General features: G+C 39.0%; 1 protein-coding gene across 1 annotated transcript in view; it reads right to left on the bottom strand.

The window, feature by feature from the left end:
• Positions 1-1,374: 1,374 nt before the first annotated feature.
• The window catches only part of TMC7 (transmembrane channel like 7), a 74,532-nt gene continuing 60,943 nt past the window's right edge, over positions 1,375-14,963 (bottom strand). Inside the window, exons 13-16 of the mRNA XM_001376645.4 lie at positions 13,487-13,617; positions 12,215-12,370; positions 9,275-9,353; positions 1,375-3,734 (exon numbers count right to left, since the gene is read on the bottom strand). Of these exons, the coding sequence (XP_001376682.2) occupies positions 3,660-3,734; positions 9,275-9,353; positions 12,215-12,370; positions 13,487-13,617 (441 nt within the window). The 3' untranslated portion in view covers positions 1,375-3,659. The remainder of the gene's footprint in view (positions 3,735-9,274; positions 9,354-12,214; positions 12,371-13,486; positions 13,618-14,963) is intronic.

The raw sequence follows: 14,963 nt of genomic DNA, 5'->3' as shown, positions 1-14,963 counted from the left end.
ACAGAGAAACTATGTAAACACAATTTTAAAACTCAGCATAAACAGGTCTCAATAATTGTAAAAATACTCATTGCTATGGGTAACAAATATTTTCTGCTTTTTTTTTTCTTTTGCAACATGACTACTTCGGAAATATGGTTTGCCTTCTCAACAGGTGGGTGAGGGAGAGAATTAAGGATTAAAATTTTTTTGAACAAAATGTATAAAAATTATTTTCAGGGGCAGCTGGGTAGCTCAGTGGATTGAGAGCCAGGCCTAGAGAAGGGAGGTCCTAGATTCAAATATGACCTCAGACACTTCCCAGCTGTGTGACCCTGGGCAAGTCACTTGACCCCCATTGCCTAGCCCTTACCACTCTTCTGCCTTGGAGCCAATACACAGTATTGACTCCAAGACAGAAGGTAAGGGTTTAAAAAAAAAAAAGTTTTTTCACAATAGTGTAGTGGAGAAAGGAATACTTTTGTCCAATATTCTATTTCTGACATAGCCATTTTTTAAATGTATTTGATCCTAAATTTCTATTTAAAGGTTAGATCACCTGACTCTTTCCATTTTAGAGTGTTCTTTTCAAATTTTTCAACAGCACTTTGGCTCCCTCCTTGCCACCGTCATATCCTACTTTTATATTCTTCATATTTATGGGCCTCCGTACTCCAATAAAACTTTTAACTCCTTGAGGACATGGTATTTATTTTAAAAGTTTATTCATGCCTTTTGTTGTTATATCACAGCGATATCTGGATGTACTTGCTTTCCCTATTCCCCCACACACACTTCTCCTCTAATAACAGAAAAATGGTTCAACAAAAACTATCAACATAGCAATTCATCTGAAAGTGGGGCTACCATTTTCCGAAGGGTTCTTTAAAGAAGTAGAATTGGATTGAAAAAGGTTGATAATATTCCATTTAAGGAAGGTAATCTCAGTTCATTCCTTTCATCCTGTTATCATGTTGATATGTGGATATAGTTGCCTAATCCTTCAGTACCATTCCTTATCTACATATTTGTTGAATGAATGTCATGAGGTAGATAATATCAGGTTTTCCAAAGCAAAAATCTACACTTTACTACTCTGTGAAAGAATGCAAACTAAAGGCTAGATTTCTCTTTCTGATGGGGAAAAAAAAAACCCAAACTACTTTGATGGCTAGAACTCTATGATTTGGATGGATTGGATAAACAGATGTTTTCAGGATTATTAAAAAAAAACAACCCATCCCATCCCCCCAAAAAACAACTTCCCACTGGTCTTTGGAAGGCACTCATTTGAAGATGACAATTGTCTTCTTGCTACTTCAATGAGAAAGCAAAAGGGTAACTTTAAAAACTAGTAGATTTCCAAGTTCTTTTGTTATAGAATAACCTTGTGAGTCCAAGCATACATGTATTTATTCTAAGATTTTAAACATTGTTTTAATTGATAGTTTTAATGCACACTAAGCAGAGATCTATATTTTTTAATCCTACAAATTTAACCATAAGTAACAATTTGACAAAAAAAATTCCAAGTAATATTTACAAAAATCAACATTTCACTACAATTAACAATACATGAATTAGCACGCCATAACAATGACAAAAATATGTGACAATAATTCTTGGTTTTCAGTGTTTCTGTCAATAAAAAGCAGAAAATACTTATTGGAGGCTGTAGGAATTAACCTTGCTAACGTTGACACTGGTCAGAAATAGTGACAGTTCCTCATTACAGTGAAAATAATGATTCTTTGTATGATAAAAGCATTGTATATTGGTGAGAACACAAAAGGTACAAGCCCTTAATAATAAGAAAGATGCTCCCTGAAAATCTCCTGCTCTTGGGTGGTCATCATAAGATATGAGTTATAAATCCTTGTTGCAATTCAAATCGATCATAAACTACCTTTCATCATAAACTAGCTTTGTGAATTGATAAGAAAACAATAGATGGTTGGTAATGGGATTATATACATAGAAAGCAGAAAAACTGTGTATATGACACAAAGATTCTTCTATAAACAAAGATCAGCCATCTTTAAAAGGAAGGAATCATCTTTGAGCAAATATTCCTCAGTATCAGCAATCATTTCCATAAAACTTATCCTCTGAAATTCAGGCTATCAAAAGTGTGTTTGAATGTAAAGGAAAATGAAAACAGTAAGAAACTATCACTTAGAATTGCTTTTGAAAAACTAAACTATAATTACATTGAAAAAAATTCCAGCCTATAGACATTTTGTGAAAATGAGCTACTTTAATATAATCTGCATATATTTAAAAGATTTCAACTAAACACTCCTTTTTCATAATGTTGTATTAGTTGATAATTCAGGGAATAATTCAGAAGGATTTTGCGGCCAAGAATTAGCCAATTTCAAGGCATCTATTCCTAGTTTTTACTACAGTAAGAGTTATAAATGACTTCCAGTTATGTTTCATTGAAATTTTGTTCATAGATAAATTATAAACAGATATTACTTTTAAATGTGATTCTTTGTGTTAATAGGAAGCTAAATTCCCCCTTAGAAATTTAGCAAATCTAGTTTGCAAAATGTTTTATCTGAAAAGGACCCAAGTCAGTGATTTAGGTATACCGTAATCTTCAGTGAGAGGTTTAGCAATAAATAGGAAGGTCTGACAGCATGATCCCAAAGAGCTTATCTACAGCCAAACAGAACTATAAAACACATTTAAAAACATTCTTCCCAGAATGTTTCTGTAGCTCAAAATGTCCTTTAAAAGTACTGCCTATAAAACATAAAAGGAAACAGGCCTTACTTAGGGAATCAAGGAAAACTCTGCTGTCTTACACTTCTGGAAGAAATGGGTGTAATTCCTAGAAACCATAGATCAGCCCTAAAAGAGAGGTAAAAGTTCAAGAGACACCCATTTTCAAAAAACAACTTTATGTTCTGCTACTCTGTTGTCATATAAGTTAAGAAAGCATGGCTAGTCTCTCTTAATGATCTTATCTGAAAATCATTTTAAGTCATGCAAGAGTTGCATATGCCTAATATTCAGATTTCATCAGGATAAGATGGACATTTTTGCATCTTATCTTACCAAAACTGGGGTAAATTAAAAAAAAAATTAATGCTAGTTAAATAACTGTGTTTTCAATTTTCTTACCGCTAACAACATGATGGTTCAGGAGTTTACCTTATTGTATAAAGCAAAGTCAATTTTAGGGTTAGCATAACCCAAAAATATAAAAAATGTCATAGGAAAAGTTATTCAGTTTATACCATTGAAATATGGCAGAAGTAGGACAAAAGTGGCACATTAGTATCAGTCCAATCTCATGGACTAATGGCCTCCAAATGTAACCTAACAAAATTTCTCAAACTATCTAAAAAAAAGTCAAATTCTCTTTGTCCCCTACTTCCCTTGTAAAAAACTTAAATAACCTAAAATATTTTTTGTAGTCACTGGCCTGAGATTCTACAAGCAGAGACTCAGCTCAAACTGTTGTTATAGTTTACAAAATCCTGAAATAGAAATTAGTTATGTAAACACTGACTTCATAATCCCTAACTATAACAGCAGTAATAGTATCACAGTACAGAAAAGCCTGAACTCTAGAAAAATATATTATTTGTGCAAAATTCTACAGATGAGTTTTTGAGGTTCAGTACAAAAGCTCAGTCAGCTTGAAAGTAACCAGAATTGTGTTCAAATCAGCTTGGTCTGTTTCTTGTCTCTTCCTGAAGCTCTGTAAGTCTCCGAACTAGATAGTGTTTGTCTCGACTTTCCTAAAAAACAACAAAAATAAAACAAGTTATATAGAGATATAATTTGGAAGAGTAGAACAATTACCATACAATTAACTGACCTACTTCCTCCACAACTCCTCAAATATGGAAATATATATTCCATGATGGCACCTGGAGGTGGACAGTGATAGACCTTCATGTTTAAAAATCTTGTATTTTTCACCAGTTAGTACTAATTAGCCCACATTACAAAATATGTATTAATCATATCTTTGTATTACTCTTGTAAGTTCTGAAATGTATCATTCTGTATCTTCCCTATGTTCCCCCCTCAGATAATAAGGGCATTCCAGGAGGGTACTGAGACATCAAGCAGAACAATGAAGGGAACATAAGACAGGGGTGCTGAAGACTCTCCTAGTCCAGGGGAATCCCCCAAAGTTGTTCTTGCCCATTTTTCACATCTTTAAGTTCACCTGTGATGTGTCAGATCCAAAAATATACCTCTACCTGAATTTGTTCCCTCCTCTTCTCCACCCCCTTTTCTGGGGTTTTCTGCCTGGATCACCCCAAAATGCCCAGGGGAGGGCTACTCTGGGAAAAGGTGGAGAATTCCCTGGAATGGGAGGTGGCAAGCTCCAAACCCTTAATAAATATGCAAACCCTAATTCACAATTTATGCCATCCCAGAACCCTGAACCTCTTCTTTCAATAAATACTTTCAAACCTCTGGACAGAATGGGAGTTTTGAGCTTCCAATTCTTTGGACAAAATTCTGCTACAAACTTTGGTGTGTTTCCCACAACAAAACTGTTTACTATCTCATGGAGTGGTGAGAAAAGGGAGGAAGAGAGAGAATTTGGAACTTGAGATGTAAAAAAATGAATGCAGTTCCCCCTTTGCAGCTCATTTTAAAGGTGAGGAAACTGAGACAAACAGGGTAGAGTGGCTTGCCCAGGGTTACATAGCTAATAAATGTCTAAGGCTAGATTTGAAATCAGGAACACATCTCTCCTACTCCATTTGCCTGGCACTCTATCTACTGTGCCACCTAGTTGCCTTTGGGAATTATTGGATTTTGGACCCATTTGATAGCATACCCTTCCCCCCTCCCTAAACACTTCATAAACCAGAAGCTTCATGACAATTCTGATACTTTTGATGAGATAGTAAAAAACAAAACACTCAACTGTTGAAGCCTTACATTATTCGTGTATGTGTGTGAGAAAGAGAGACAGAGACAGACAGAGACAGGGGGGGGGGGGGGGGCGGCGCTCAGTGGATACAGTGCCAAGCTTTAGCTTAGTTGAATATATCTGAATTAGGCATCTGGACTCTTCTGTAGCCTTCTGGCTGGTCTCTCTGCCTTTCCTCATCCCAATCTGGGCCTTTCTTCATTCATCTCTCAAATGTGTGTGGAGTGAGAAATTAGTGTGTTATTCTCAAGTTATTAATATCTCCAAAAAGTTAGTAAAAGCTGGCTCCCCACCCCAACCTTACAAAGGCTTTAAAGCCTAAAGTGAGTTGTCTGGGAATTTGCCTGGGGCTCTTAAATCCTAAATACCAATCTTTTGGTACCCTTTTTGTCTTAGAAGTCTCTCCTATAGCATCTTTGTATTGTATCTATTGAAGGAGAGGTATCTACTTCCAGGAGGTCAAATCCTAGGGCTTGACAGATCTTCTTGTCAGGCCCCTCCTAGATAATCCAGTCCCAGAACCACTCCCCTCCAGGTAGCTATCCCCAAGTTCCTGATCATTTCATTAAAATATCCATTGTATCCATTGTGAAGCTATTCTCCAATTTCTAGAAGATGTTAATTAGCTTGAATATGTTCATTGTAAAGCTATTCAATATTCCAAATCTCCAATTATTGTAAAAATGTTATAATCTCTCCTAGGAGGCTTGATTGCATCAGGATTCTCCTCTAAGGAAGGGATTTTTCTGTGAAATTTTGAGCATTTGTCTAAGGTCAGTGACTTGAAACAGTACCCACCCTACCCCACCCCAACCCCAACTTTTCTCTCTCTCCATAAAGCATTATATTTTAAGTGATGGGTTTCCCTGGTCATATTATCATATTATTTTAGTGGTAAAAGAGAGTGAACTTTGAAATTTCCAAAGTCCCTTCAATTTCCACTACACACAAGTCATAACAGTGGTAAAGGATAGACAATGGGGGGTTAAGTGACTTGCCCAGGATCACACAACTAGAAAGTGTCTGAAACCAAGTTTGAACCCAGTACTTCCCCACTCTAGTCCTGCCACTTTATCCACTGAGCTTCCTAGCTATCCCAGAATCCAAGGTTGTTGAGGATAGGGACTGTTGTGCCTGGATAGAATAAGTGCTTAGGACATAATAAATGCTTTCTAAATATTTGTTCATTAAATGAATAATGATCCAAGCACCATGTATGCTGCTGGTGCTTTAATAAATATTAATGATAATGAAGCTGGCAGCCATTTGTTCATATTAATAATGGAACACTGTCAACATCTTAGCTAGATTAGAAAAATCTGGCAGATTAGATCATCTTTTCTGGGGAGATTTTCCTACCCTGCTCTATTTGTCAGTCAGTGTGCCTATGATTTGTTAATAAATCATTTCAGTCATGTCCAACTTTCCATATCCATTTTGATATTTGGGGGAGTAAAGATACTGGCTTGGCATTTCCTTCTTCAACTCATTTGACAGATGAGGAAACTGAGGCAAACAGGGTCAGGTGACTTGTCCAGGGTCACACAGTAAGTCTCTGAAGCCAAATTTGAACTCAGGAAGATGAATCTCCCTAACTCCAAGTCCCCACGCATATCTACCCATGGCTATGAGTACCTGCCCAACTGTTCTATTTTGTAGTGTTCATACTCAGGACAGAGGAGGGAAGAGTGGATTAAAAACTACCATGATCATAGCCCTTTTCCTGATCAGGGTGAAAAAATCTGTATAAAAACCAACTAATCAACTTTCCATTAAGTTAGATCATGAAGCAGATTTTCTTGAAAGTCACTCTACTTCTCCCTTGAAAAACTGTAGGTTGGAGACTTCTGGGTAAGCTTGGTGGCAGTCTAGACACAGGACGCTTCCTCTCCCCAGCACCCACTTATACAGACTACTATAAACCTTAAAATTTTCTCAGACTTATGAATGTTAGGGGTTTCCCCCACTGGGGAATCTTCTACTTAAAAAAATTCCCTAGCAGATGGTGAGAACTCTACTTGAGTGTGGGGGTTCCTAGCTATGGGAGTGTCCCTGCTCCACCCTACTTAAGACTGCTTTAGGACAGAAAATTGCTTGCTAAACAATGAAAGTACTTTGATCCATGCTTATGGAAGGGACAGGAAGTTCTTTGAGTCATGACTGTTTTAGAATTTATACAATGGGATACTAAGTACCTATAAAGGTGGGGCAACTTGTAAACTACTTAAACCTAAAAGGGTGATAACTTATTCAGAGGTTTTTTCTTAATGAAATTTGTCGACACAGCAGCATTTTTTCTGACTTACTAAAGAGATTAAAACTACTCAGCTGTGAATTCAAAATGGGCGGTCCTTTAGAAACATCTACAGTGATTGGTAGATGTAAGGACTTAGGGGAGGTGACAGAGGAGATTTTGCCCTTAAAAGTAAGAGCTCAGAGAAGAGCAAAAAAAGAAGGATCTGGATTTCTGACTCTCATTCTGAAGGAGAGTTCCTTGAGGAGCTCCTCTGAGGGACTCTGTCCCTCTGGGGTAGGAGCTCTGGAGGCTCTTGAGAGGCCCTTTGAAACAATCTCTGGCTGGAAGACTCTTTGAGGAAGGATGCTGGCCTGGTGTTACTAGAATCCTTGTTTAGTCAGACCTTGTGGTGAGTGTTAAAAAACTGACTGATTTCTCTTTTAAGACTCAGGTCTAGGCCATATTGGCTTGAGGCCCTTCATACTTATTCCTTTCTTACTCTCTCTCTCTTTCTTTGATTACTCATTGTATTGTTAATTAAAATCTCTATAAAACCCAATTGACTTGGGTATTTGAATAATTGGGAATATTTCCCTAGCGACCACCTTATATTTGAATTTAAAACCCAAGACACTGTAGTGAAACATATTTCTGCAGTCAAATTCACTCACCCTCTCTTATATCTATCACAATTTATATCTTCCACTATTTTAATCACTACAGTTTAAGACCTCAACCATTTTAAATCTCACACTACCTCAAAAGACCATTAAAACCATTTTCATAAGAACAGAGGGACCCTACAGTAAGGTGCAGCATTGAAGGTACATGAGATTTGGGCACTTCCACACTATAAGAGGGTGAAAAAACTCCCACCCAAACGTGAGCCGATTTACACTCCCCCACCCCACCTGCGGAGTCATCGTCAGAGCCAGCATGCACCAGAATCAGTGAGTGAGAGAGGGACACCTCTAGAGCGGGCAAGGGGCACATCTAGGTCCCTAGGATCTGACTAAGACCACTAAAGACCTACCCGGTGAGCAGATACACCTGAAACTCAGGGGGGTAGGGGAGCACAGACCTTGAGTGCTCAGAGCCAGCATAAGCCAGAATCAGCGAGTGATGGGGGGGCACCTCTAGAGTGAGCAAGGGGCACCTCTAGGTCCTCAGAAGCAGAATGAGATCCCCAAAGGCCTACCCTTGAGAGCAGCTACACCGGAAACCCCGGCAGGCAGGGAAGCACAGACAGGGAAGGTAGCTGCGCAGAGCTGCAAACAGCTGTGATTGAAGAGCTTGCCTCTGGCAAAATCCTTGCTACTTAACTCCATACACAGAGAACCTGCCCAGCTCACTCAGATTTCTGACTAAAATGGGAAGGTAAATCCCCCACAGTGATGGCTAATTGTGCACAGGAGCCCCAAACACCCTCCAAGAAAAGCAAAAAAAAAAGCAGTGACCCTTGAAAATTTTTACGGAGGAAAAACCCAGGCTACAGGGGAAACACAGGAGGAAATTCAAACAAAGATAAAACATTCTAAAAAAAAAAATGACAATTGTCCACAAGCTCTGGAAGAATTTAAATTGGAGCTTATCAAAAAGATGGAAGCCTTCTGGCAAGAGAAGTGGGAAATGGTTCGAAGAGAAAATCAAAAAATTATAGCCAAAAATCAAAAGGTTAAAGCAGATAACCAGGTGAGCAAGTGGAAACCAATGATCTTGCAAAACAGCAAGAATTATTAAAGCAAAGTCAAAAGACTGAAAAAATAGAAGAAAACATAAAATATCTCAGTGACAAGGTGACAGATTCGGAAAACAGAAAAAGGAGAGACAATTTGAGAATCATTGGTCTACCTGAAAAGCCAGAAATAAACAGAAATCTTGACATCATACTACAAGAAATCATCCAAAAAAACTGTAGGTTTTAGGGGCAGCTAAGTGGCACAATGTATATAGAGCAACAAGTCTGGAGTCAGGAGGTTCTGGGTTCAAATTTGTCCTCAGACACTTCCTAGCTGTGTGACTCTGGGCAAGTCACTGAACCCCACTTTCTTTTCTTTCTTTTTTTTTTAAGGATGTTTCCCTATAGCAAGGGGCAGAAGATGGGTCCCACTTCCTCTGGGATCATTACAGTCTGGTTCTCTTCTTACCACAGCCAACTGCTGCCGGAGTTGAACAACGACCCGTTTGTGTGCACCGGCCAGGGCGATGAAATAGAACATAATGAGACTGCAAAAGGGAGAAAGAACAAGCACAAGATTATACTACATGAGTTTAAGGTTTTAAAAACAGGGAAAAAAACAACTCTGCAAACATTTAACAATAAACTATAAATCCCCCCACCCCCACCCCCCGGGGCAGCTAGGTGGCTTGGTGGATAGAGCACCAAGCCTAGAATCAGGAGGATCTGGATTCAAATCTTATTTCAGATTCTGCCTAGTTATATTATTCTGAACTACTCACTCAACCCCATTTGGTTAGCTCTTACCCTTTGTCTTAGAATTGTTACTGACAGAAAATAAGGACTTAAAAAGAAAAGAAATACAAAGCTTCGGACTCTAGACAGTAAGACACAAGTGGTTTAGAACAGTCAACTAATAGATAAAAAGACCCTTCCTGGGATTGCCAGGTGGCTCAGTGGGTTGAGAACTAGACCTGGAGATGGAAGGTCCTGGGTTCAAATCTGACCTCATATATTTTTCTAGATGGGTACTCCTGGGCAAGTCACTTAATGCCCATTGCCTAGCCCTTACTGTTCTTCTGCCTTAGAATTGATACTGATTCTAGGACAGAAAGTAAGGGCTTTAAAAAACCCTTCCTTGAAAGACTGCATCATGTGACAGTATCCAGTGAATGCTTAGCCTATCTGCCACTTAATGTGGAACAGGTGACATGATACAAAAAGAGCAGATTTTTTCCCCCTTTGGCCCTGATCTATGATTTCCTGGGTACAGAAAATTCACAATGAAGAAGTTCCCTCTATCAATGCTGACAGATTTGCAGGCAGTTGCCTTAGGGGTTTGAAGATTAAGTCATTTAATGAAAGTCTCACTGCTAGCAAGTATTCAGAGGTGGGACTTGAACTCAGTTTTTTGTATATCCTGAAACCAGATCTCAATCCAACAGAGCATGAGACTTCTCTAAAACAGCAGAAGATGCCTTGATTAGGGTTAAGAGCCTGGAGTCAGGAATATGAGCCTTCCTGAGGTCAAGTCCAGCCTCAGACACTTTCTAGCTGTGTGACTGGGCAAGTCATTTAACTATTTGCCTCAGTTTCCCTATCTATAAAATGAGCTGGAGAAGGAAATGGAAAATCACTTTAGTATCTTTACCAAGAAAATCCCAAATGGGGTCACCAAGTGTCAATCAGGGCAGAAACAACTAAAAACAATATTTATAAAACACTTAAAAAAAAAACCTTACCTTCCATCTTAGGATCAATACTGTGTATTGGTGCTGAGGCAAAAGAGCTGTAAGAGCTAGGCAATGGAGGTTAAGTGACTTGCCCAGGGTCACACTGAGCCACCCAGCTGCTCCCTAACTTACTTTAAGGTTTGCAAAACACTTTACAAATATCTCATTTTATCCTAACAACAACTCTGAGAAAGTATAATTATTCCCATTTTACAGATGAGAAAACCAAGAAGACAAATTAAATGTCTTGCCCAGGGTCACACAGCTAGTTAGTGTGAGGTAGAATTTGAACTCAGGTCTTCCTAACTCCAGGTTGATCACCCTCTCCTCCTCTGTGCCAATTAGTGCCTCCAGTTCTCTAAGATTATTAGGCTACTTAGGGGTATAGATAGTACTATAGCTATACGCAGATATATACTATACACAGTATAGGGAAAGAGACAGAGAGGAAGGAAGAAAGGAGGAGACAGACAGACAGTGAAGGGAGGGAGAGAGAGATATGGACAGAGAGAGAGGGAGGGCGAGACAGAGAGAGGAAAGGAGGGAGAGGGAGAGAGGGGAGTGATAGAAGGGGAGAGTGAGGGAGAGAAAGAGGGAGATAGAGATCAGTAGCCTTACACAAATTAGGCATTTCATAAAATGTTTGTGGAACTGAATTCTCCCTTCTGTTCCTTTCATCATGTTGTCCCTTTCACACGAGATGTTCTCTTCCTTCTACCTATATCACAACCTATCCCTCCTCCTCCTCCTTTTTTAAAAACCCTTGCCATCTAAAATCAATTCTAAGGCCAAGAGCAGTAAGCCATAGGCAATCAGGGTAAAGTGATTTGCCCAGGGCCACACAGCTAGGAAATGTTTGAGGCCATCATTTGAACCCAGGACCTCCTTTCTTCAGGCTTGGCTCTCTATCCATTATGCTATTGAGCTGCCCCACTATCCATTCTTCCAAGAGAATCTTCAAAGGCTCAGCTTCATGATACCTACTCGGAAAGAACCCTCTATTTCTCTAAACTCCGACAGCCCTAAGACACGATAGCACATTATCCAACATTTGATTATAGGCACAGACAGTAGTATTGCCCTTCATTCTGCAGAGCTTGGTTATTTTTACCATTTGCTTTTTTGTCACTTTCTATATCCAATTGGCTGCCAAGCGCTATAGATTCAACATCCATGGGGTGTGTGTGTGTGTGTGTGTGTGTGTGTGTGTGTGTGTGTGTGTGTGTGTTGGAGCAGGGAAAGGGAATATATCTCATGGAGAAGGGAATATATATACATATATGTACATCCCCAACTCCATTATATAATGGAAGTAGAAGGGAATAGATATATGTATATATATATATATATATATATATATACATATATATATCGTAGAGAAGGGCATAATGGGTATATGGAAGTATATATACATATGTGTGTGGGTGTGTGTATATATATATATATATACACACACATGTGCATGTATTTAAAATGGAGAAGGCAATAAATGGGTGTACATGTATGTATAATGGAGAAGGGAATGTCAGGGTAAGATTGATCTGGCTCCCCATCCAGGGTTCCTCCACTAAACTATACTTCCATTCCCGATCCTTTACGCTCACTCTGTTGCTGTGCCACTTAACTTGCATCCGCTCACCTGATAGAAACTGTATGGTTCCGTGGGCTTTACTTACCAGATAACAATAAAGAAAGGCACTGCAAAGGCTTCTGAAGTGACAGCATGGACCAGTGTTTGCAGAGCAACAGGGAAAGTGCTCACGGTCTTTGGGATGGCATCCCAGGAGGTGTTAAAATTTGTGAATGGTCCACAGGCCTTGGAGGATGGAATGCTGTAAAAACAAGCCAGGTGTTTATGTCAGCCAAATGAAAGATGAATACTCAAGGCAACAGCTTCACGACAAGTCTTCTGTGAAGAGATGCAAAGTGAAGCAGATGCACCTATGAAATAATATATGCATACAATGGTGCCAATGCAAAGAACAGCCACCATAAAATTATGTCACCACTACTTAATCAACTCTAGTGGCTCTCTATCACCTCCAGGATCAGATATAAAATCCTTTGGACTTTTTTTTTTTAAACCCTTACCTTCCGTCTTGGAGTCAATACTGTGTATTGTGTGTGTGTATTGTGTATTTGTAAGTTGCCCACCCCATTATTAGTCCCTCCTTATGGGCAGAGACCGAATGCCCTCTCTTCTTTATATCCCCATCTCTTATCACTTAATAAGTGCTTAATAAAAGCTAGTTTACTAGATTGACACAAAATGCTGCAAAATTACAAAGCAGAAACAAAAAAAATCTGCCTTCTACTACTTGACAGAGGTAGAGAAGCCACTGGTGCAGGATGTTGCATATGTTGTCAAGTTTTTTCAATGTATTTATAGGTTTTACTGATTTTTTCCCTTTTTGGGGGGGGGGGCAGTTTGTTTTAAGCCCTTACCTTCTGCAAGGCAGAAGAGAGGTAAGAATTAGGCAATTGGATTTAAGTGACTTGCCCAGGGTCATCCAGCTAGGAAGTGCCTAAAGTCATATTTGAATCCAGGATCTCCCATGTCCAGGCCTGTCTTTCTGTCCACTGAGCCACCCAGCTGCCCCACTCTTTTTCTTTTTTCTTTTAGAAAGCAGTTCTTCAGTATATGGAATGATTCTTTGGAGGAGTAAGAACACAAAAGGAAATGTAGACTATATAAAAACAAAGACTTCAATAAAAATTTCTTTATAAAAATAAGAAGTTAGCTTAACAAAAAGCTGAAAACGTCTTGAATTTTTATCTATTATTCTAATAATACTTTATATGCAAAGACAAAATAATACTTTAATGTATGTAAAAAAGTATCTTGGGTGCCATTTTAAACTTCCTTTTCATACTTCAAAAACAAGAACAAAAACAAATCAAACCAATGTATCTACTCAAGGGTTAAAGAAGACAAATTCATTTTTTACTGTGTCATGCTGATTCCCAGTGGGATGAAAGCCAATGATAGTCCAATTAACAGCACCAACAAGAAGAAAAAATTAGAATTGGATGCTCTGAAAGGCCTGGTGGAAGGTCTACAGGTATACATCAGGCTGATCTGGAGAAAGAGAAAAGAAGAAAAAGGAGACCTTTAATTTAACTTCTTTCTAATATCTCTCAAACAAAAACAAGAATGGCTGATTCAAGAGCCAAACTTTTCCTTATTTCACCCTATCTTCCCTCCCCAATTGGTGGTTTGTTTTTTTTTTTTAACCCTTAAAATTAATACTGTGCAGTGGTTCCAAAGCAGAAGAGAGGTAAAGCTTAGGCAACTGGAGTTAAGTGACTTGCCCAGGGTCACACAGCTAGGAAATGTCTGAGACTACATTTGAACCCAGGATCTCCTATCTCCAGGCTGAGTCCTCTATCCATTGAGCTGGCTAGGTGCCCTGAGGTTTTATTTTAGAAAAATTCTCCCCTCTATTTACCACCTTATCCCCCCACAGTCCTAGGTAGTTTTGTTTTATTTTTTAAATCCTTACCTTCTGTCCTAGTACCAATTCTAAGACAGAAAAGTGGCAAGGGCTAGGCAATCAGGGTCAAGTAACTTGCCCAGGGTCACACAGCTAGGAGATGTCTGGGGTCAAATTTGAACCCAGGTCATCTCAACTCTAGTCCTGGTATTGCCATCCATTGTACTACTTAGCCATCCTACTCTATATAGTTTTTGACTTTCTTTTCTTTTTAAAAAACCCTTACCTTTTGTCTTAAAATCAATAATATGTATCAGGTCCAAGACAGAAGAGTGGTAAGGGCTAAGCAATGGAGGTTAAGTGATTTGCCCAGGGTCACACAGGAAGTGTCTGAGGCCAGATTTGAACCCAGGACTTCCCACTTGTAGGCCTCTCAATCCACTGAGTCAACCAGCTCTCCCCAGTTTTTAACATTCAAAGAAGTATTAGACCTTGCTTAAAGGCACCAAGGTCAAACTTCTAATATCAGCCCCAAGGACATGAATCTAAGGCCATGACCAAACCCTCCTTATTAAAAAGTTCAAGATCCTGTTTACCATACAAATGTTGTCTTAGTGAAACGCAGACTATGGAGAATTTCCAGAATGCTGAGCTTAAAGTCAGGAAGACCCAGGGACAAACCACCTCTGACACTTACTGGCTGTATGACCATGAACAAGTTAACACTCAAGCAACTCTGTAAGACTTCTCTACTAAATCACAGGTTATGTTGTTCTAATTACCTATAATTGGTGAAGGGAATTGATATATGATCTGTAATTGACAGAGGGAGTTCACATACTGGAAGTCCCTCACACCAGGGAATTTCATTCAGTTAATATTTATTAAGCACCTACTATATACCAGGCACTGTGCTAAGTGCTGGGGATAGAAAAAGTTAAAACAGTCCCTGCCCTCAAGGACCTTACAATCTAATGGAATAAGGGGATAT

The sequence above is a fragment of the Monodelphis domestica genome, chromosome 7 (assembly GCF_027887165.1).
Source record: "Monodelphis domestica isolate mMonDom1 chromosome 7, mMonDom1.pri, whole genome shotgun sequence".
Classification (NCBI taxonomy): domain Eukaryota; kingdom Metazoa; phylum Chordata; class Mammalia; order Didelphimorphia; family Didelphidae; genus Monodelphis; species Monodelphis domestica.
The sequence above is the reverse complement of the archived record's forward strand: the minus strand, read 5'-3'. Positions and strand labels throughout refer to the sequence as shown.